The 22,849-nt window shown below is 37.5% G+C and overlaps 1 protein-coding gene across 1 annotated transcript in view; it reads right to left on the bottom strand.

Moving 5' to 3' along the window:
* LOC138941716 (uncharacterized) overlaps nt 1–22,849 on the bottom strand; it is a 209,252-nt gene that overhangs the window by 25,380 nt on the left and 161,023 nt on the right. Inside the window, exon 5 of the mRNA XM_070311581.1 lies at nt 9,623–9,811. Within this exon, the coding sequence (XP_070167682.1) occupies nt 9,623–9,811 (189 nt within the window). The remainder of the gene's footprint in view (nt 1–9,622; nt 9,812–22,849) is intronic.

Here is a 22,849-nt window from a genome sequence, read left to right as displayed (position 1 = left end):
AAATAAAAATATAATGATTTAATGACTTTCGATATGTATTATTTTCTTTTGCTTATAATTACAAAAATATTGCCTTTCAAAGTTAAGTGTTGTATTTTTCCCCGAGTTATCCTATTTGTATATTTGATTATATGTATGTAATCCTTTAATATTAAAATAGTTAAAAGAAAAGAAGATATTATTAAAATAATATATATATATATATATATACATATATGTATATACAGGATGAGTTTTTTTAATTTAAGATTGCAAAATATCTGTAAAAATAAGCATTGTACGAAAAAGATGTTCCAAATATACCCTCAATATTTTCGGGGGGGACAATTTCATCCCGCAAAAGTTAGCCGCCTACAGCCCCCCCCCCCCCATGGGGATGGGGCTAAGAGTAACTTTGAAATCTTAAATGTGAACCCATATTTTTTGTTGCAGATTCGGATTCGGTGTCCAAAAGCATGTAAATTTTGTTTAAACCTTTTTTTGATTCTTGATAGATGGCGCTGCATTCGGCAAAAATTGGTTAACCTCCGTTTTCTTCAAGGAGAATCCCCATGTTTTATTCCATAACGATGCTACGTTGAAGAAAAGTAACTTTTGTCTGAAACATGTTTTTCGAATTATCATAAATGTCTACGATAATTATTTATCCGTTCTTAACTTTACCCAGGATTAACAATGTGAAATTATAATCCCTTTGGGATGTTTGTTTATTGTGAATTTCCTCGCCTCTCACATTCGGGGTGGTTGTTTATTGTGAGTCCCTTGCCTCTCACCGTTCAATTCAATAAGTGCTCGAACTGATGACCTTCAACTTTGATGCAATTTATTGATTCGCACTTCGAATGATTGTACACAGTTTAAAAGTTTGTTCGCTTCAATTTGTGCGCAAGCATTCCTGATTCGTTTAATCATGTTTTCACGAGTTGTTGGCATTTATTGATAAACTTTAGTTTTTAAGCAACCTCACAAAAAGAAATCTGGCGACGTAAGATCTGTCGATCTGGCAGGCTAATGTACCGGATCACCTCTACCAATCCAGTGACCATTGTAGTCGCGATTTAATATCTCCCGTGCTACTACCGAATAATAAGTGCCTTCAATAAAATAGGGGATGAGTTTGTCGCCAAATATTCCACGCCAAACATTAACACATCAAGAACGCTGTTGTTTAACTTGGCGCAACCAGTGTGAGTTTTCCACACTCCAATAGTGCATATTGTGTCGATTAACAGCACCGTGGTTCGTGAAAGTTGACTCGTCAGAGAACAGTACCCAACGAAAGAAATCCGAGTTTCTTTGTATTTGTTCAAGTGCCCACTGACAGAACGTCACTCGATTATGGAAATCATTGCTATGAAGTTCCTGATGCATAGACACATGATAGGGATAATAGTTATGACGCTTTAATATTTTACATACACTAGTCTGAGACAATCCGGGATCACAAGTTATTTTTCGAGTGCTCACATGGGGGTTATTAGTCACCGCAGCTAATACTGCAATTTCATTATTTTCTTCAGTGACAGTTGCTGACGCGTCCTTTTTTTGGGCTGCACATTTCCTTCGGTAATAAACTATTTGACAACACGGAAAAAAGAAGCGCGTGATTGAGATTACAATTTCTGTCACGTCCACGTCGTTAATTCTGGGTAAAGCTAAGAACGGATAAAACATTATCGTAGACATTTACGATAATTCAAAAAACATGTTTGAGACAAAAGTTACTTTTTTTCAACGTAGCATCATTATGCAATAAAACATGGGGATTCCCCTTGAAGAAAACAAAGGTTAATAAATTTTTGCCGAATGCAGCGCCATCTATCAAAAATCGTAAAAAAGGTTTAAATAAAATTTACGTGCTTTTGGACGTAGAATCCAAATCTGCCATAAAAAGTAGGGGTTTCCACAAAGTTACTATCAACCTAACCCCCCGGGGGGGGGGGGCTGACTTTTGCGGGATGGAATTGCCCTCTCGAAAATATTGAGGGTCTATTTGAAACATTTTTTTCATATAATGTTTTTACAGATATTTGTAGTTTCAAATTTAAAAATTCGTCCTGTATATACAGGGTGTAACAGAGTGCCCGTATTAGCAGTTTTTTGAGGAAACAACGCCTCCTCATGAAAAATTTTTTCATGCAAAAGTTGTAGAGCTCCAAGTGACGCATTATATAATAATATTAGCAGGGTTGGGAAAGTTACTTTATAAAAGTAACTCGTTACCGTTACCGTTATTTTTTCTAAAAAGTAACTCGTTACCGTTACTCGTTACCAATTTTAAAAAGTAACTCGTTACCGTTACAGTTACTAAAAAGTAACGAGTCGTTACAATTTCCGTTACTTTTTTACAATACAAACTAATAAATTATTTTGCATAAGAAAAACTTTTAAAAAATTGTAAGCAAGATTTCATTCAAGGTTTATTACAAAATAAATGATTAAATTTTATCGAAATTCTTTATTAATTTTTAATAAAATTTGTTGCTCCATAGTATCATCATTTAAATGCCCTCTTTGTGGTGTTAATACAGAGCCACCGATGCTAAACATTCTTTCTACAGATGCACTGCTTGGTAAAGCTGTATTATATTTAATAAAAAGTTTTTTAAGTTTTGGATAGTCGTTTAACATTTCTATATTACAATTATTTGATTTTAAAAACCGTTGCAATTCTTCTTGTTCAGATTCATTTTGCACCGTTTTTTGCTCAAAAATGAAAAAATCATCGTGATCGTCAGATTTTCCAGCTTTTGAAGAATTTTCAGTTGATCGGATTCCCAATAAATCCTCCAAGTAATTTTCAGCACGTTTTCTTTTTTCTCCGGTTAACCAGTTTAACTTAAATTTTGGATGTAAATATGCTGCTATTATTAATTCTTTTGTTTCAAATATTGTAAGAAATCTAAAATCAAATATAGTAAATTAAGCGACATTGTTTGTTTTATTGAAATTAATACTTTTGAATCAATAGTTTAAAATAAAATAATATTTTTCAATTAAATCCTTATTTAAAATTAAATAACATATGTATTAATCAAATTAATAAGTTAGTTACCTTTTATTTAAACCTTGCTGAATAGCTTCAACTAATGAATGGCAATCTATAAGGTCAGATTTATTGAGATTTTCTAATTTTCGTTGCAAGGTACTTAGAACTGGTAGTAAATGAGAGCTCTGCTTTTCCGAAAAGATAAAGCTCTCATTGGATATCGCGCGTCGCGTCATCGCACTGGTCTACAAGAGCCATAAGTTGATCAATCACATTCAAGCATTTTTACAACATAATAAGAATGCTAATTGGTCGATTTTCTTACGGCTTTACGGTTAAGATAAAAATTTTATCACGCACAATAGCAAGAATAATATCTTAAATAAATCAAAAAATTTGAAAAAAGTAACGATAAAAGTAACTGTTAAATTCGTTACTCGTTACCGAAAAATGTAACGAAGTTACTTTTTCCGTTACAAATAAAAATTGTAACGCCATTACCGTTACAGTTACCGAAAAAAAGTAACTGTAACGGTAACGGCATTACAATTAACGCGTTACTTCCCAACCCTGAATATTAGTATGACTTTGAATAGAACCGTCAAGGTCATATCAAAATCATTTCGAATTTTTTAAGTGGAATATCCTATTTTTTATTACATATTCTTGTAGCTGACATCGAGAGCTTTCCAAAACACTATAATAAAGTATTTTTTCATTAAGTACTTTTTGAGTTATTTTATATTTTAATCTAAGATATTTTGATATAAAAAATTAAATATTTCGTAAAATATTTAGTTTTTGATAATCTTACCGTAATACTTCTATTTTATTTTGAGCTTAGTCCTTGCCTTTCGGCTTAGGACGTACTTCCGGTTACACAATTTTCTTCATCCACTCTGCGCTTATATATAAATTTCAATTTAAAATTAAACTTAAATTTAAACTTAAATTTGCCTTCAATAGGGACTCGATTAAATCTAAAATTAAAATTAAAACTAAAATTAAAATTAAAATCAAAATTAAAACCAAAATTAAATTCAAAATTCAAATTCCAATTGACGCTGGAGCTATATAAAATAGAATTGGATAAACTTTACAATAAAATAAAATAAAATAAAATCAAGAATCAAAAACACAATCAAAATCAAAATAATAAATATACAAATAAAAATAAACGCATCTCTATCCTTCCTCTGCCGCCTTCTTCCTTTCTTCTTCTACTCTCCTTAGTACTATCAGCCCTTGTCCATCCTCCCCCAACACTTTTTCTATCTCCTCTTTCTGTCCCGTCTTTTCACATTCCTTGAGTACATGCCACATGCTTTCTACCTCTTTCTTACATAGCCTGCATACTTTTTCCTCTTCTGCTTTCCAGTATTCTTTTTCTCTTGCTTCATTGCCGCACCTGAACCTTGCTATCGTTTTTCTATCTTTTTGCTTCATTCTCTTACTTAGGTATTCTGCTCTCTTTTCTTTTATTATCTTCTTGTATTCTCTGTTGTACGTAGACTCTTCTATCTTTTTTCTTCTTTCCGCCTTTTCTTTCTCTCTTATCTTCCCTATTATTTTTTGTACTGTGTTTTCCTCCTCTTCTCTGCTTCCTTCTCTTATCTCAGTACCATCTCCTTCCTCCTCTAATATTTTCCTCCTTATTCTCGCCCACTTTCCTTCTCTTCCTGCCCCCCACTCTTTCTTCCTCTCTTTCCAGCATTCTTCCACCAGTTTCTTCCTCGTTGTTCCTATTTTCTCTTCGTACTTCAGTGCTCTTTTCAACGCCTTCTCTTTAATTTTCACTAACTTTCCTTCCTCTACTACTATGTAATTCGGCGTTGTCCTTTCCAGACCTAGTATCCATTTTACGTATTTTCTCTGAATTCCGTCCAGTCTTTCCTCTTTTCTCCATCCCCATATTTCTGCTCCAAACAAACTCACACTCTCCACCAATGCTTCAAACATCTTCATTCTTCTTATGTAGTCCTCCCTAAATAATCTCTCTCCTATGCTCCACGTTTTCTTCATTGCAATCATTGCTTTTCTTCTTCTTTCTAAGATATGTTTCTCCGCTCCTCCATTTTTTTGCATAATGTATCCTAAGTAGCTAAACTCTTTTACTTCCTCCAATTCTTCCTCTCCCCATTTCCATCTCCTCTTCTTTGTTCTTCCTTTCCCCTTTTCGAATACCATCACTTTTGTCTTCTCCGAGCTTAATGTTAGACTTTTTTTCTCTAAATATTTCTTAAATCTCCTCAGCATTTCCTTCATCTCGCCTTCTCTCTCCGCCAGTAAAACTATGTCGTCCGCATACATTAGCGTCCATATCTTTCTTCTTCCTACCATTACTCCCCCCGTCTGTCCTCTTTCCATTTCTTCTTCCAGATCTGCTACGTAGATGTTGAATAGCGTCGGGCTCATTGGGCAACCTTGTCTAACTCCTTTCCTAGTCCAAAACTCTTCTGTATATTTCTCTCCCACCTTAATTACATTCTTCGTTTCCTTATACGTCTCCATTATTCTCTTTTTCAGCTTATTCGATACCCCAATTTCCTCCATCCTTTCTCTCAGTATTTTTCTGTCTATTCTATCAAATGCCGCCTTCAAATCAGCGAAACATGCAAAGACCTTGCCTTTTTTTTTTCCTACCTCTCTATCCACTGCGTGATTTAATACATATACAGCATCCATAACCCCTCTTCCTCTTCTGAACCCGAATTGACCTTCTTCAAAATTGGCCATCGATCTCTCCCATTAATCTCTCATTTAGAATGCTAGCGTAAATCTTATATGCTGTGTCCATCAGTGTTACACCTCTGTAATTCTTTACCTCCTTCTTTTCTCCTTTTTTGAATATGGGGCATATTACTCCTTTCTTCCAGTCCTCCGGTATTCCTCCTTCCTTCCATATTTTCTTTATCATTTTCCACATTGCTTCTCCTATACTTCTTGGCATGTATCTCCACACTTCATTTTCCAAACCATCCTCTCCTGGCGCTTTTCCTTTCCTCAATCTTTTCAGCTGCTTTATCAATTCCTCTCTTGTTATTTCATCCTCTTCCTCTTCCTCTTCCCTTTCCGCTTCCTTTTCCTCTAGTACTGCCAATTGCTCTTCTCCCTCCAGTATCCCCATAAAATGCTTTTTCCATTCTTCCTCGCCTATTTCTTCGTTTATCTCTTCTCTTCTTTTTCTGAATCTGTTTATATATTTCCATGCCTCTTGTTCTGACTTGATCTTCCCTATTTTTTCCTCTTCCTGTTTCTCATATTCTTTTTTCTTTTCTTTGCACCATTCTTTGTACTCTTTTCTCATCTTTATATATTCCTCCGTTTCGCATTCTCCCTTCCTCCATTTTCTCATTCTCCTTCTTAATTCTCTCTTTTTGTTTTTCCATTCCTTGTCATGCCATACTCTATCTCCTATCTTCCATTTATGTCTCCTCTTCTTCTTCTTTGGTATTGCTTCCTCTACTTTCTCTTTTATTTCCTTCCATAATTCTTCAATCCCCTCTTCTTTACTGGTCCACTTCTCACAGCTCCTCAAGTATTCTTCCTTTGTTTCTTCTTTCCATTCTCTTCTTTCTATTTCTTTCTCCTCTTCTATTTCTTTTTCTTCTTCCCTTGTTCCATATAATGTCGCTTCCAACGGTACGTGATCCGAGTCCGTTCTTTCTCCTATTTTCAGACTCTCTACTTCCTCTGTAGCCTCTTGGTTTCCTATTATATAATCGATAACTGATGTTCCGTTTTCTCCTATATATGTCCATTCTCCTTCTTCTCCTTTGCTTCCATTTAAAATCACCCATCCTCTTTCTTCAATTTCACTTATTAGTCTTCTTCCTTCTCCGTTTATTACCTTGTCCTTCGATTTTCTTTCTCTCTCCTTTTTTACCGCTTCGTTTATCCAACCCCCTTCCTCCCCTGTTCTGGCGTTCCAGTCTCCTCCTATTAACAATACGCCTTCCTCGTTCTCTTCCATTCCTTCTGAAATTGTGTGCATTGTTTCTTTTACATTCTGACTGTACACTGTCATCACTCTCCACTCTCTCCCGTCATATCTTATTCTCCTTTCCACTATGTTGTCGCTCCATTCTTTGTATTCCAAGGTCGTTATCCTTTTGCTTATTCCTGTTATAATGCCTCCTTTTGCTCTCCCTTTTTTGTTTTCTCTCTTTGCTGGTCTACACCTCCATTCCAGATTTTTCGGCAGTTTGTCCTTTATTTTATTCCATCCCTCTTCCTCTATCCACGTTTCCATCAACCCTACCATCTCAAATCCGCTTAAGTATTCCCACACCTCTTTATCTTTATTTGTAACTCCTGCTATATTCCAAAAACACATTCTTGCCCCTTTTTCTCCTCTTCTCTCTTTTTTCTCTTTTTCCTATTGCCTTCCTCTTCTTTCTTTCTCTTCCTCTTTCTCTTCATTTAAACAATCTTCCTTTTCGTTCCATTTAAACCATTTTCCATTTACACTTATTTTCTTGTACCCTATTTTCACTTCCTTTCCTTTTTCTTTCTCCTCTCTGGCCCTCCTTCTTAATCTTCCTTGGATCTCTCTTTCCCTCCTGGTTAGGTCATCGTCTATATATATTCCTCTATCCAGGTTCTTTTTCCTCACCATTATATTTCTTTTCATCTCCCATTCCTCTACTGTCACTACTACCCCTTTCTTTCCTTCTCTCTCCTTTATCTCATATGCTTTCTCTACCTTTATTTCTACTCCCAATTTTTCCTTTACAAATTCTTTTATTCTTTTCTCTATATTTGTTTTTTCAATATTTATTCCTCTTATAACTATGTTCTTCTTCCTTTCTTCTCTTTCCTTCTTTTCTTGTACCATCTCTAAATTTTGTATTCTTTCTAGCATCTCTTTCCTTTCTTCTTTCCACTTCCTTCTTTCCTCTTCTCTCGCCTCTCTTTCTTCTTGCATTTCCTTTAATATATTTCCCATTAGTTTCTCCATTAGTTTCTCACAGTGTTCTCTCGTTTCTGACACTGTTTCCTCTTTAAAAATTCTCATTATTCCTTCTATCCTCCTTTCCATTTCCTTCTCCGGATCTCTGCTCATTCCGAAATTTTCTAGTGTTTTTTCTTTTTGTTTATTTTTACTTCCCGTGGGCCTACCTACCTTAGCTGCCATCTATCTCTTCCTCTACGCACTCCGACCTTTTTTACTGCTCCCGCTTCTCGCACTCACTCCACCTTAATGGTTGCTGTCCTAACCTAAAACCGCCTTCTCTACTTTCCTCTTTTCTTCTCTGCTCTTCTTTCACCTCCTCTTTTCCCTCCACTTCCTTGCTTTCCTTTTGTCACCCTCTCTCTCACTTCACCCTATTCTCCGTTTTTCTCCTCTTCCTTCCACAATTATCACCTCACTTTCCTTCCTTCTATAACTACTCTAACTTTCCTTCGTCACTCTCCAACCGGAAGTCCCCGTAATACTTCTATGTACAGAATAATGAGACAAATCAATTAGTATAAAAAAAAAATTGTTTAAGAAAATTATTTACAATGTATTTTTTAAAACAATTATTTGTTTTTTTTGGCACTAATTAATTTGTCTTATTATTCTGTACATAGAAGTATTACGGTAAAATTATCGAAAACTGAATATTTTACGAAATATTTTATTTTTTATATCAAAATATGTCAGATTAAAATATAAAATAACTCAAAAAGTACTTAATGAAAAAATACTTTATTATAGTGTTTTAGAAAGCTCTCGATGTCAGCTACAAGAATACTAAATAAGAAATGGGGGTTTCCATTTAAGATTTTAAAGTTGACCTTCACATGACCTTCAAATGATTTTCCAAGGTCAAATCATTGTCACCATCTTATGGCCCCCTTGAAGCCTCACAACTTTTGTTTGAAACATTTTTCGATTTAAAACAGTGTTTTTGAGATATTTGAGTGGGTCCTTTAAAATGGGACACCCTGTATATATATATATATATATATATATATATATATATATATATATATATATATATATGTATGTATTTATATAAATCATCTTTATTACATTTGTAATTAAATTAATATATTTTATAATAATTCTACGTTTATTATTCTATTTGATAGAGTTGAAAATCCGATAGATTTTTGTATTATTGAAAGAACGGTAAATTTTGAGAAGTCAAAATTTCACCAATTTTATACGTCATCTTATATTAGAGAAATGTCGTCATTTTATCGTCATAGATATGGCGTCAGTGGTCTGTGATTTAGGACCGTCATTTTAATGTCATTTTTACGTCATTTCATAGAAATGAATTTCATGAATTTGACGTAACTAGTGACTTATAACGACGACGTTATAATGACGACACTTTGCTATCTGGGAAATCATAAAATTTAAAAAAGAAATCTTTCTTATTTTTAGAATTTTTCAACAACATACAATCAACTTACAACTAACGATGTTGATAGCAACTTATCTAAAGTATTACTACAGCTGGCAAAAGCGTTTTACCATATACGTTATCAAGAATAGAAAATATAAAATCTTGACATTATCATCGCTACGCCAAAATGTTCTTTAGAACATTGCAATAGCAATGTAGAAAATATTTTTCATTGTCTTTGAATAGTCGCAATTGTATCAATGATCTTCGAATTCCCAGAGATACTTACCGCACAACAAATGCCTAAGGCACAACGCAGTAGCGAATAAATGTCATAAACTTGAAGTGGCCATACGCCAATAGGCCACGTAATCAATTTAAAAGGTGTCATCGCATATACGATGTCGTTCTTCCACTGTTCGCTTTCCATTGACGAGATAATGACTCTAACTGATGCCAATAACCAGTGATCAGCTCGCTATATCGATACAACGTAAATATTTCGTCTTATTTTTTATTCATGAAAATTATTGCATAAGAGATGTTTTCTTATCAAATTTTCTCTATGCTCTTAAAGCCAAATAACCGATAATGGCGACAATGTTATATCGACGCAAAATGCAGGTATTACGATTCATTTTTTATTCAACATGGAAGATATACATACTTATCAGTTTGCTTCGATATCCTTAAAGCATTATAAAACATGAATGCAAATTACGCTTTTACGTAATATGTTCGTTGAATAATAATTCATATGACAGATTATAAATTGTTGTCGTCCGTAAAGCAACTACTTCTTTTTACTGTATGACATGATAGAAAAAAACCGTGTGCGCTCACGCATCTATACTAAAGTCTTAGATTATCAGAGAGGTGTGAACTCTACCCCCATCTTGCCACCGCCGTCATCTTAGACCATAAACATCAGTGGTGCTTATACATATACAGGGTGTCCCAAAACATCCTTGACAATGCTCATAAACAGGTAGAGCACAGAGAAACTGAACAGAGAAGTCCTGTACCATTTTTTTCTATAACGCTTAATAAAGGATTTATTATTGAGTAGTCTGATCAATCAGCGCCGACTTTTAGCCGGACGCACGTTAGTAAGCAGCCCGTCTGTGCGTCGCCGTAGCAACGGAGCACTCACGCACACTATCAGGCGCGCGGCTAAAGGTCGTTTTTCTCTAAAATGCTTAGTTCTTTAAAGGAAAAGGGTGTACGGAGAAATTATAATATGCACTTAGTTAAACTTAATATTAATCACAGATGTCTATATTAAACCTAGATCGCTAACCTCGGGCTTTGATATGTAAAAAGCTATGTTCAGCCGGATTTCTGGTTTTGGTCGTGACACCTTACAATAAAATAGCGGCGATGCGTATGTAGTGCATATGTGACATCTGACGTGTGTTAGTGTTAGTGCGTACGTAATACCCGATATTTAAATTGTGAATTTAAATTTATCTTATTATAAATTATTATTACTTACAATTAGTTTATCTATTTTTCTTTATTGAATTTTAATTTATTTATTTTCTAATTTTTTATCATTTAAATTTATTTTTTGAATTGTGAATTTGTAATCGTGAAAATTCTGGAAAGATACCGAGCAGTTGTTGCATTCCGAAATGCAAAAATACTACAAACAAATGGTTTTCATTTATTTAGGTAAATAAAATATATTTATTTTTAATAAAAATTTGAATTTTATAATATTTGAAGGTTATTTCAATAAAATATATATCATATCAAAATATATATCATATTTCAATTAAAAATTATAAGTTCAATTCATTAAAAAATGTTTCATTCGGTTTCATAACAGAATCAGTAAAAAATTATAAAATTGTAAATTATAATTGCATTTCAGATTTCCTTTTTGTCAATACCTGTCAAAAAGTGGGAGCAGCCATTTTGTTGTAAGATGTCATGGTCGATTCCGGAAATCCGGTCAGAACAGTTCTTTTGACGAAGTTAGCGATCTAGTAGTAGTATAGACATCTGTGATATTAACACAACCACATTTTTATTGACAGCTTTGTCAGGCTGTACATATGACGTTTGTAGCCTAACATGGCGGCTATTATAATCGACCGATCAAGAAATGGGACAAGTTGGCGTCTCTTTGATAACATAAGACTCTGATCTATATTACATTTTGTTACGCGTCCATACTACATTTTATTTCATCTTGATATCCGTTCGATTAACCCAGACAGCAATATGACTTCTAAAAGAACTCGTAAAGAGTTCTCACATAAGATTTAGATATCCGAATATATCTTCAGAAAGAAGTCTCAATAACTTCAGAAAGTAATCTAATGCCCCATCTTGAGAAATAAGTAAGACTTCTTCAAAAAGATGTCTTAAAGACTACTTTTTTGAAACTTCTCTAAAAAGACTTCTTAAAGAATTCTTTTTTCTAATTTCTTAAAATAGACGACAATAAGAACTCTCTTTTAAGAATTGAGGTTTTGGAAATGATATTTTTATTTAAATACATGTATATTATAAGAAAAGTTTTATTTGAATTATGTTTTATTATAAAGTTTTATTTATACTAAATACTATATTTTTTATAAAGTTTTATAAAGTTTTATAAAGTTTTATTTATATTATGATAAAAAAGCGCACCAAGCTATCTACCGCAAGGTGATGTGGAAATGATAGCACATCATTGTCTTGCCATCGAAAAAATAATTCGAGAGGATAATTATTTTCCGGCGCGGTGACATCGCTCGTCACTCGATGCGTGATAATTATTTTTCGGCGCGGTGTCGTTCGCCGCTCGCTGAGTGACTCCGCTCAGCTGATACTTCCGATGCTGAGAGACATAAACAAGTAAGCCATTTTACATTTCTATCGATTCCGACCTATCGCTTCCCACGCGCTCATTGGCTCAGACATTTTAATTAATAACATAATAATTATTGCGAATTTAGCAAAATGGTATAGGATTTTTCGCTTCAGGTTGACCCGATCTACCTCCACTTTTCGTTTGGCTACTTACATGTCGGACACCCTGTATATATATATATATATATATATATATATATATATGTGTGTGTGTGTGTGTGTGTGTGTGTGTGTGTGTGTGTGTGTGTGTGTGTGTGTGTGTGTGTGTGTGTGTGTGTGTGTGTGTGTGTGTTACAGTAAATGTGTACTAATTTGATAAAATTAAATACATTCACAAGCAACGGAATTTAAACTTTTACCAGTAGAAACATACATTTTCTACTACAATGTATTGTAGCAAATGTATACATTGTCTAGTAAATGAATACATTTATCAGAAATAGACATTTTTATATTTAGGTGATACTTTTGCTGAAATCCTATCATAAATCATACATTGGCTAGTAAGTACATACACTTACTAAATTTACGCTTTTACTATATTATATATATATATATATATATATATATATAGTATGATGTAGCTTTTTGTAGAGTTTTGTTTTGATTGCATGTAATGGACAATAAATGTCATTGTACAAACATGCTTTGAGAATAAAAGATTAATTTCCCAAAAATATAAATAGATGATTGTTGATATTTTCAGAACATTTCACAGAATTCTAATAGCGGAGAAAATTATAGTAAACTCTCGCTTAAAAGAATCTCGTGCTTTGTTAATCAATTCTTTTCTAGTGCTTCATGACAGATCTGCTGTGCAAATTACTATAGATGCGTAGGATATGTGGCTCTCAGTTCTGTTATATCTGAAATAGGCGTTAAAAAATGTTAATAAATAGCATAATATATTAGAATTTCATATACAGAATTCTTTCACGGAACTGATGGAGATATTGCACAAAATACCATGATATGCTATCTATAACAAAGATATGATTCATCACTGAAAATAAGAAAGATCTATTACTTCTTGGACTTTTGCTAGGAATATCATTAAACTGCATTTGTGTCTTATTTCGAAGTATTTAAATACACAATACTTACTGAAATTGTGATGTATCTATTTGAAGTTCAAAGAAGAATTTATCTCAGATGAAAATTACAATTAATTTAACTTTATATTTAACTGATATGTTTTCTTACTTCCTGATTACATTACGTTGTGTCTGTTACGTGTGCAATGACACCGACCGGAAAAAAAGATTTGGAGAATTTACAGTCAAGTTTGACTCTTTAAAAATAAAAAATTAATTATTACGCTGTGTCATTACAAGAGGTTAGGAAATCTGTCATAATAACTATGTCCAAGGCAAAAATACAAAATGGTATAATAAAATTATTAATTATTATTTATGGACAGCACGTACCATATAAAAAGTAGAAATATGTTTATAATTATAAGCTTTTTCATCTTTTTCTAATTATAAGCGATTACAGCAAATCTGACAGCAAGCAATCACAGTTGTAACAGCCTTTTCAACAGTCAAAATGTATGAATATTCAGATGCGATACGCTTGATCGAAATGTGCGCAAAAGAGATGTGCGTAAAAGAAATGTGCGCGAAAGAACTGTGCGCAAAAGAAATGTGCGCGAAAGAAATGTGCGCGAAAGAAACGTGCGCGAAAGAAATGTGCGTAAAAGAACTGTGCGCAAAAGAAATGTGCGCAAAAGAACTGTGCGCGAAAGAAATGTGCGCGAAAGAAATGTGCGCGAAAGAACTATGTGCAAACGAACTGTGTGTAAACGAACAGTAACAAACGTTTATTTACCAAATGAAATTAATAATAAATATCAAAAAATTTCAAAATTATACAAGCATACGTGCGTGTGTATGTATTCTAAATTATACAAAAATATGTGTTGTATCCAAAAGCAACGTGTCCAATTGAACGGTGCGCAAATAAAATGTGTCTAAACGAACCGTGCGCAATTGAAATGTGTCCAATCGAACGGTGCGCAACTTTATATGTCTAATATCACAGTGTGCGATTGCAACGTGTCCAATTGTATTGTGCGAAAGTGAAGGCTTCTCTTTTTCCGCTCGCTACACACTCTTCGCTCGCGCTTTCCGCACTTTTCGTGCTTTTCGCGTTTTTCCGATCTTACGTCACTCTCGCACTTTCGTTTACGATTCGGATTTCTGACTCTATAATTCTGTTTTCTCGCGCACTACCTGCACTGTGCTGCCCTCTCCTTTCGGTTGTGGGTTGAGTAGTCCTGGCTTCATTCTCCAGTCTTTTTTTGGTTTCAAGAGACAGGTGTTAGCTCCATCTTGTCAGCTGATAGCCATCTTCTACTTCTTCTTTCAGCTTGCCGCCCATCTCACGGCACGACAGCCGTCCCAAGAGAATGCCTAGTTCCTCGCTGTCGAGAATCATCGCCTCGACTTCAATCTTCTTCCGGAATATTTCCATTTCTACATTTACCGCTCTGAATTTGACTTTCCTCTCTCTCTTCAGATACACCGGTATATTTTTCGACTCCTTGATTTTTTCCAATACCCGTACGTCGGTTTCAATCTGTTTCACCGCTGCACTGGTTATGACATTGAATTCGCCTCTGTGGTCGATACGAACTTTCATGTTTATGCCTTCCACACGGCCCATGAAAAATGGAATTTGTTTCTCCCCAGAAACCAACTTGATTAATCGTGATATGTGCCTGATGCCCTTCTCACTGACCAGTGATTTTCGTTTTCTTGGGATTTTTCCTGTTCCACCATCGCTTGTTGTTGGGACTTCGTACGTGTTATCGGCACTTTTTTGTTCTGCACTCAGAATCTGCACCTCTTCAGTAAGCTGCACCTCTTCCTGTTGCATCTTCTTCTGATTAGACATTTGCTGCATCTCCGCCACAAAGTCTTGAATTTCGCCTCTTTCTATCTTTCGGACTCTCTTTGAAGTTTTAATCATGTTTACTTCGACTTGATTGTTCAACATTGTTTCTCTATGTGGTTTTAATTGTCGAGAGTTAAATGTTCCAAGTGCGTTCCCCTCCAAGTCTTCTACTACGTAGGCGTTCTTGCGCACTTCGCAACGAATCCTGTGCGGTCCATCATACACTAAGTGTATTTTCCTTGTAAGTTTGCGATTTGCGTCACTTCGTCGATGGAGTTTGATCCACACGTTTGATCCTGCTTCGTACACCTCGGCCTCATCGTGCTTGTCGGTTTACACTTTTCTTTGCTGTGCTCTCTTCTTCAGCATCCGCGTTGCTGTTTCTATCTTCTCGTTCAGAATTTCATCTGCTTCCGGTATTTCTTCTTCCTCGTTAATCTCCAACGGTTCCAGTCTATAATAGCTCCTCCACTCCCGGATGTAAATCTATCGGTCTGCACCCTGTGCTGCGATGCGTAGTTGAATTAATCGTTTTCTCCGCTCGCTCTACAATTCTATCCCAGCTTGTCTGAGAATCATGCGCGTATACTCTTATGATATGCCCAATTTCCCGCATTACTCTCTCTACGGGGTTTGACTGTGGGTTGTACGGGGACGTTTTTCGGATAGAAAACCCCATACTGTTCGCAAAATCTCTCCATCTCGCTGTAACGAATTGCCCGCCGTTATCGGACAGTATTTCTTTCGGAATTCCGATTCTACCGAAATACTCAATTTGCAACGTGTCTATTATTGATTCGAGTTTCTGATTTTTTAGTGGATACAATTTCGTATATTTAGAAAATTGGTCCATAATCACGAGGATATACTTATTTCCTCACACTGTTTTTGGCAATGGCCCAAACAGGTCAATTGATATAACCTCGCTCGGTTTTTCCGGGAAATTATAATATTCTACTCCACGAGTCGGCCTTGTGTAGTACTTAGTGGCTTGGCAAACGCAACACGATGCTACCACGTCTCTTGCTACGCGCTCGAGGTTCTGCACCGCGAAGTAAGCGTTGATGAAATCTAATACCTTATCCGTGCCGAAGTGTAGAAGATACTCATGCACCCTTTTGGTTAAGTGCCACTTAATGGTTTCAGGTACCACGATCCGCTCTCCCCTCGGTGTATTTACACGCACAAGATTGTCCTTGCACGGTAATTCATCCGGTGTTTCCGCGATTTGTCCCTGCAACTCCTCGTCCTCGCGCTGTCCCTCCGCGATTATGTCAGCCCATGTTGCCGTTTCCGTAACATCATTTGGCTTTCTAATAGCCGCTACGCGCTTTATTAAACCTTCTTTTTTAACAAACCCGTTTTTAATATTATTTCTCGACAACGTGTCCGCAATCTGGTTTTCGACACCCGGTATATGGCATATCTCTAATTCGAACTCTTCCAGGAACGCCATCCACCGCGCTATTCTAGAGCTATCGTCCGCGCACGCTGACATGAACTTTAGTGCTCTGTGGTCTGAGTGTATTTTAATATGGCCTCCTAGCAGTGTCGTGTGCCACTTTTGTAACGCCCACACCAATGCTAGACACTCGATTTCTGTAACGGTGTAGTTAATTTCTGCATCCTTTAAGCTGCGACTCGTGTACGCTACCGTGTACCGTTTGTCCGGCTCGTTCTCGTTGTATTGGTAGAGTCGCACCCCCAAACCGTACTTTAAAGCGTTAACGTACAATCCGAATTTTAAATCCGGCCTTATGATAAACAGGCACGGCGCCTCGCTAAACGCCCGCTTTATATCGGTAAACGAACGTTGAATTTCATCCATCCACTCAAATTTTCTATCTTTCCTTAGCAGATTTTCTAATGGTCTCGTCATCGACGCTAGATTTTTTATAAATCGGCGATCCCAATTTATCAAACCTAGAAAAGCTTGAAGAGCTTTTTTGTTTTTAGGTCTTTCAAAAATCTGGATAGCTAATTTAGTGTCCATATTCATATCCGCTTTTACTTGGTCGAATGTATGTCCCAAGAATTTAATTTCTGTCTTAAGGAATTCACATTTGTCTTTGTTTAGTCTAAATCCTACACTTTGCAGTTTTTCGAGCACATAATTTAAATGAAACAAATGCTCCTCGAGTGTACTTGACGCTATCAAAATGTCGTCAAGATATATTATTGTGAATGAGTCGCACTCATCACCTATCGCTTTTCGCATTGCCCTTGTAAAAGAGGCACCTGCTGTTTTAAGGCCGAACGGCATTCTACGAAATACGTATGTTTGGTTGTCGAATTTAAACCCGGTAAATTGTTTATTGTCCGCAGTTAACGGGATTTGTCAAAAAGCCTTGGCCACGTCCAACGTAGTAAAGTATTTTTTATCACCGATTCTACAAAATACTTCGTCGATCGTTGGCGGTTGATCGTGATCGTTTAGCATTTTCTTATTGACTTCCCGCGCGTCCAAGCACAATCTTATTTCACCGGTCTTTTTGACTACTACCACCAGTGGATTTACGTATTGCGTAGATGCTCGCTCTATAATGCCATCGCTCTCAAGTGTAAGTAGATGCTCCTTCACCTTACACCTGTGTATTTCGGGTACCGGATATGTCTTTGATCTGAACGCTTTTTCCGAATTTACTTTTATTTTATGCGCGTAATGCGTTACGCACCCTACTCCGTTTTTAAACAATTCCGCATATCTAGCTAGAATTTCGTTCATTTGCACTTGCGCGTCTTCCACGGTTATCGCGTTAAGTGTAATTTTTTGCACTTTGCTTTCCGAAAAGTGTACTAAAAAGTTCTTCCCGCACTTTAGCGTAGCGGTCTGTTCGGAAAGAAAATCCATTCCCAAAATCATATCATACGACAAATTTCTCACTACGTATAACTCATACGTGAAGTTTCTCTCGTTTATGGCAAAGCTGATTTGAATTCTGTTCGCGACTAACTGTCCGTGATCTGAAAACGCTCCCACCAGCGAAAACTTTTTTATCGGTATTATGCGCATAGTTACACCCTCGCTCGTTAATCTGTCGTATATGTCTTTCGTGATTAGCGAAATCTGAGACCCTGTGTCAATTAGAGTTTTTATTTTTAACTTCCCTACCTCTACCGACACATATGGAGTTGATTTTCTACATATCCTATTTTGAACCTCTTCCGTGATCTCATCTATGTCGCGTAATATCTCCTGTGTGAGTATTATCGCGATTTCATTAATGTTATGTTCGTTATCAGACTCAGTTTTCTCTACGCTATCCTCTATCGCCGCTATTTTTCTACGAGATGAGAAATCCGCGTCCGTTGCTTTTGGTTTAGTCCGAATTTTATTCGCACTATTTTTAAACGGAACTATCTCCCTTGTTTTAATCTCGCTATCGCTCTCCGGCAACTCCTCAACTGTAAGCGTATTCTTTTTATAAATTCTACCGTTATCCTGGATAGATTTTTCTGGTCTGTACACGTTCGATCCGGCACTATCGCGTCCGAAATCCGATCTCCTTATGTCGTACGATTTCGTCAGCTCACTCGCACGCGCGTTCGCGTTATCGCGATGGTAATCTGATACGTCTCTTGTTTGCGTTCTTGCCGCTCCTTTGTTCGACGAATCTCTAACGGTCCATCTACTTGAATTTATTTGTCTTACGGAGGGTTTTTCTTCATTTCTAAAATTCACGAACGATCTTCGCGATCGTTTTTGCTCGTATTCGATGTCGTCTAATAATGTCACGAAATCTTCTATCGTTTTAACGGTAGCTGGTCTGATTTCGCGCGCTATATTTATCCCGAAATGTCGTTTCACGCACCTTATAATTTCATGTTCGGACATGGGTGGTGTTAAATATTTCGCCTGTTTGGATAAATTTAGAGCGTATACCGACATCATTAAATTAGAAGGGGCTTATAACTTCCGGCATACATTTCTTCCCGGAATCGCGCCTGTTGCTCATCCCCTCAGAAATAACCTCTAAAGGCTTGTTTCGCCTCTTCAATATCCTCTAGTTCGCGTACTTCAAACCAATTCGATGCGGTGCCTCTCAAACAACACCCAAAATAATATAATTGTTCCGCGTATCCTACCTCTTCGTATTCCGCCATTTTTTCGAAACGATTCAAGAATCTCATGGGGTTTTGCGGATCGTTCCGCCCTGAAAAACGTAAATCCTCGAACAGGTTTCTCAACCAACCCCCTTTCGGCAATTTCGCGTTCACAACGGTATTTTCACCCACTTTAAACGTCGGACGCGCAGAATCTGCCGTATCTCGCGACGTTGCATCGCGATTTCTTTCTTCGGGTCTGATTCCGTTTTCGCGCGTCTCCAGCCTCTCTAACCATTTACAAATTTTGCAAAATGATTTCGAATTTCTTTCGTCGGCTCGCGAGTTTTCCGCTGAACTATTCGCTTCGCACTCGCTTTTCTGCCGCCTCTCTATTTCTTCGATACGCTTGCGGAACCACTCGTTTTGTTCCTTCAACGTTTCTATTTCCAAATCGCGCTTCGCGATCTCAACTTCCGTACTTGCTTTCGCTTGCGCACGTGTATTAATTTTTTCTCTCGGTTTGACCGGTGATCTAAGAATCTTCGGCCTAAATTCTACGGACTCGCGTGTCTCGCTCGCGCCCGATTCGTTTTCGCGTCTCTCACTCATCTCGGTATATCGATTCACTCGCGAATATCTCTTAATCGGCACTTCGATCGTACTCGCTACCGCGTTACTGCGTCACTTAGAAACGTGTTTGTCGGCCCGACACGATTATCTCGCGCAAAATCCGCGTTTCACTATCGATAACTTGCAACACTTTTAATGGTAACGTCCGGTCGTCAATTTTGAATGAGGAACTTTCTGTCGATACCTTCGATTTACCTGTTCGCGCCTACGGAAAGTACATTTATCGGACTTCGTGTTTAACGTGTAACTTCGTAGAACGTCGAATATTTTCCCGATATCGCGATAATTATACTGTAACCGGACAATGCCGGTCGAGATGGAAAGTATGCCACAAAATAAGGTTTTCCTACCTGTGGGTAGGTACGGGATCGGAGATCTATCGCTTAAGGATACTACCCAACTTATCTTATATGAAGGTAGAGAAATGAATGTTTTTGTCATTAGAAATATACTTTATTCTGTTCTCTCCATTCCTGTCTTACATTGGTGCCAACGATTTTCTTTATTATAGTTGCGATTGAGCGTTTGGTTGTTGTTGTTATTTAGCACTTTACGTGCTCTTCCTCCTCGTCGCTTGGTTTGCGTTGCTGCGTCGGTGCCGGTTTTGCAGGGGCTCGTTTGCGTCGTACTGTCCCGTTTAATGGGTGTTCGTCGTAGAGGCGAGACAAGCGGCGGAGGATACCACGGACTCTGCGGCGTGATACTCCGCGGTCGTTGGATGTCCGGCATGACTGGTCGGTCCCTCTTGGCTTTTGAGCCGGAATACCCGTTAATTGGCTTTGGCGGGCTAGCGCCGAATAAAGCCTGAAGCCGGTCCTTACTCCTTTTCTTCCTGTGTAGCAGGGCTCCTGGAGCCGGTGAGTTGTCCCTGGCGGATGGTGGACTGGCGACGAGGGTCAGGTCCACAGTGTCCAGATTAAGCGGCGACCGAGCGTCGGTAGTCGGAGGCGACTGAGCGCCAGTTGTTGGAGGCGGCCGAGCGCCTGTAGCTGGAAGCGATCGAGCTTCTGAGTCTGGCGGTGATCGAGCGCCTGTAGCTGGAAATGACCGAGCGACCGTAGGTGGAGGCGATCGGGCGCCTGATGTTGGAGGCGGATGAACGCCGATTCTTCTCCGTTTGGACGAGATGACGAATGGCGTCGGGCGAGTCTTGCGCCGGAGGGCGATCTCGGCCACCGTAGGTAGCGAGATGATGCTCTCTATCCGCGGCGTCTTGCGGGGTTTCTCGGCGACTGGCGCCGTGTCGTGTCCCAATGTTTTTAAAGCGACTTTGCGCTAGAGAGCAGGCGACTGGCGCCTAGAACTCTCTTCGTGATTTGTCGTCTTAAAGTAGGCGACTGGCGCCAAGAACTTTCTTGATCTTTTCTCCAACGTTTTAGCGACTTGCGCTTGAAAGCAGGCGACTGGCGCCTATGACTTTCTTCGTGATTTGTCTGCAGGGGGTCTGCCCTATATTCCGGCTGGACGGCTTTCTACTTGCAGGTTGGCCCGGGCGCCTTGCGCCGCCTAGCGGTGCTGCCCGCAACTACGCGCGGACGCGCTATATGCCCGCCGGACTGCATTCCACATTCTTGTTGGCTCGAGTGCCTTGCGCCGACTAGCGGCGTCTCTCGCACTACGCGCGGACGGACGAGCGCTTGCGAGAAACGATAATATTTCGCGAATATTGTGTTATCGCAATTTTGTGGTTGCCGTAGGCCGCCACAACGACGATGTCTCTAGGTCTGTTCTTTATAGCTGAACTGGCTGCGCTAGTTCAGAGCTTATCTTTCTCCTTCCAATGGGGAGAGCAAATGATAAACTCTGAACTAGTGCAGCCAGTTCAGCTATAAAAAACAGACCCTATGTCTCTTGAGAAAATTTCTCTTTGATAAAAACATTGATAAAAGTATTGATAAAAGCATTGATAAAAGCATTGTTAAGAAAAGTAACATTTATCTTTGTTGAAGGTAAGTTAAGCTTATTTTAATTAGATTGATCAAAAAGCAATCATGTTTTCATAATAATGGATAATATACGAGTCCAACTAACCAAACCAAGCACGTGATGATTTTTGTAGATAGTTTGTTAGAAATATATACACGAAATAAAAAATATATTTAAATTGGGATTTAACTTAACTTTTGTTTTCTTTGTTTTAAATTTAGTATACAAACAGAACATATAATGGCCAAAAAAAATTGTAAAAGTGATATATGGCTTTACTTTATTAAAAATAATTCAGGTGGAAAATGTAAATACTGCTTGATAAATGTTAAAACTTCGGGCAATTCCACAAACCTCCGTAATCATTTATTGCGAAAACATGAAAATTTATATGAAGTAAGTAATGTGCCCAAAAAGCCAAAGAAAAATAAAAAATCATATGGTGATGGTGATCGATAAGTGCATGTATGTGTGATGATTTATGTTTTTTATTAAAATAAAAATTGTTTGTGTTGTGTGCCTGCAGATCAAGTTTTATTTTTTTTGTCTCTAATATGGCTATTTCATTGTTTTACAGACAATGACACGGTTTTTGACGGCTTCAAAAGAGAAAGAAAGTAATAAAGAACTTTATATTGATGTCGAAATGGAAATGGAAGAAAATACCATTTATATAGACAAATGTCTCAGTTCTCTTACATATTCTATAATTTCAAATCCTTCTAGCAGCTCTGCTTTCTTTGACGGTAGATCAATAGTTTCTGAAAATTTAATATCTAAAACAACTCAGCCCCTTATATATACATGCCTGTCAAATATTAAAATGTATGAAGGTAGGTTAGGTTGTGACCGGACAATGTCGGTCGAGATGGAGAGTAAGCTATTAAATAAGGTTCTTCCTACTTTTTCAGAACGGTCGCCAGTTCGTTTGATCTTCAACGAACAAGGTGTGGTTCTTTCCAACGCCTCTGCAAGATGGCCGCCGGACAAGTTCGTGCGTGTCTGTATGACGTAATTTCCTCAGGTCCTGCGAAGTATCCCTTTTCCTCTGGAAAGCTGCTAATTATCTTTCCTTTTTATGTTTCAGGATCGCCGTCCAAGGATTCGGACTACCAAATGGACACCGTTTGATGAAACGAGGAATTTAGACTTC

The sequence above is a fragment of the Polyergus mexicanus genome, unplaced genomic scaffold (assembly GCF_030449975.1).
Source record: "Polyergus mexicanus isolate NDT 795.1 unplaced genomic scaffold, iyPolMexi1.0 SCAF_20, whole genome shotgun sequence".
Classification (NCBI taxonomy): domain Eukaryota; kingdom Metazoa; phylum Arthropoda; class Insecta; order Hymenoptera; family Formicidae; genus Polyergus; species Polyergus mexicanus.
The sequence above is the reverse complement of the archived record's forward strand: the minus strand, read 5'-3'. Positions and strand labels throughout refer to the sequence as shown.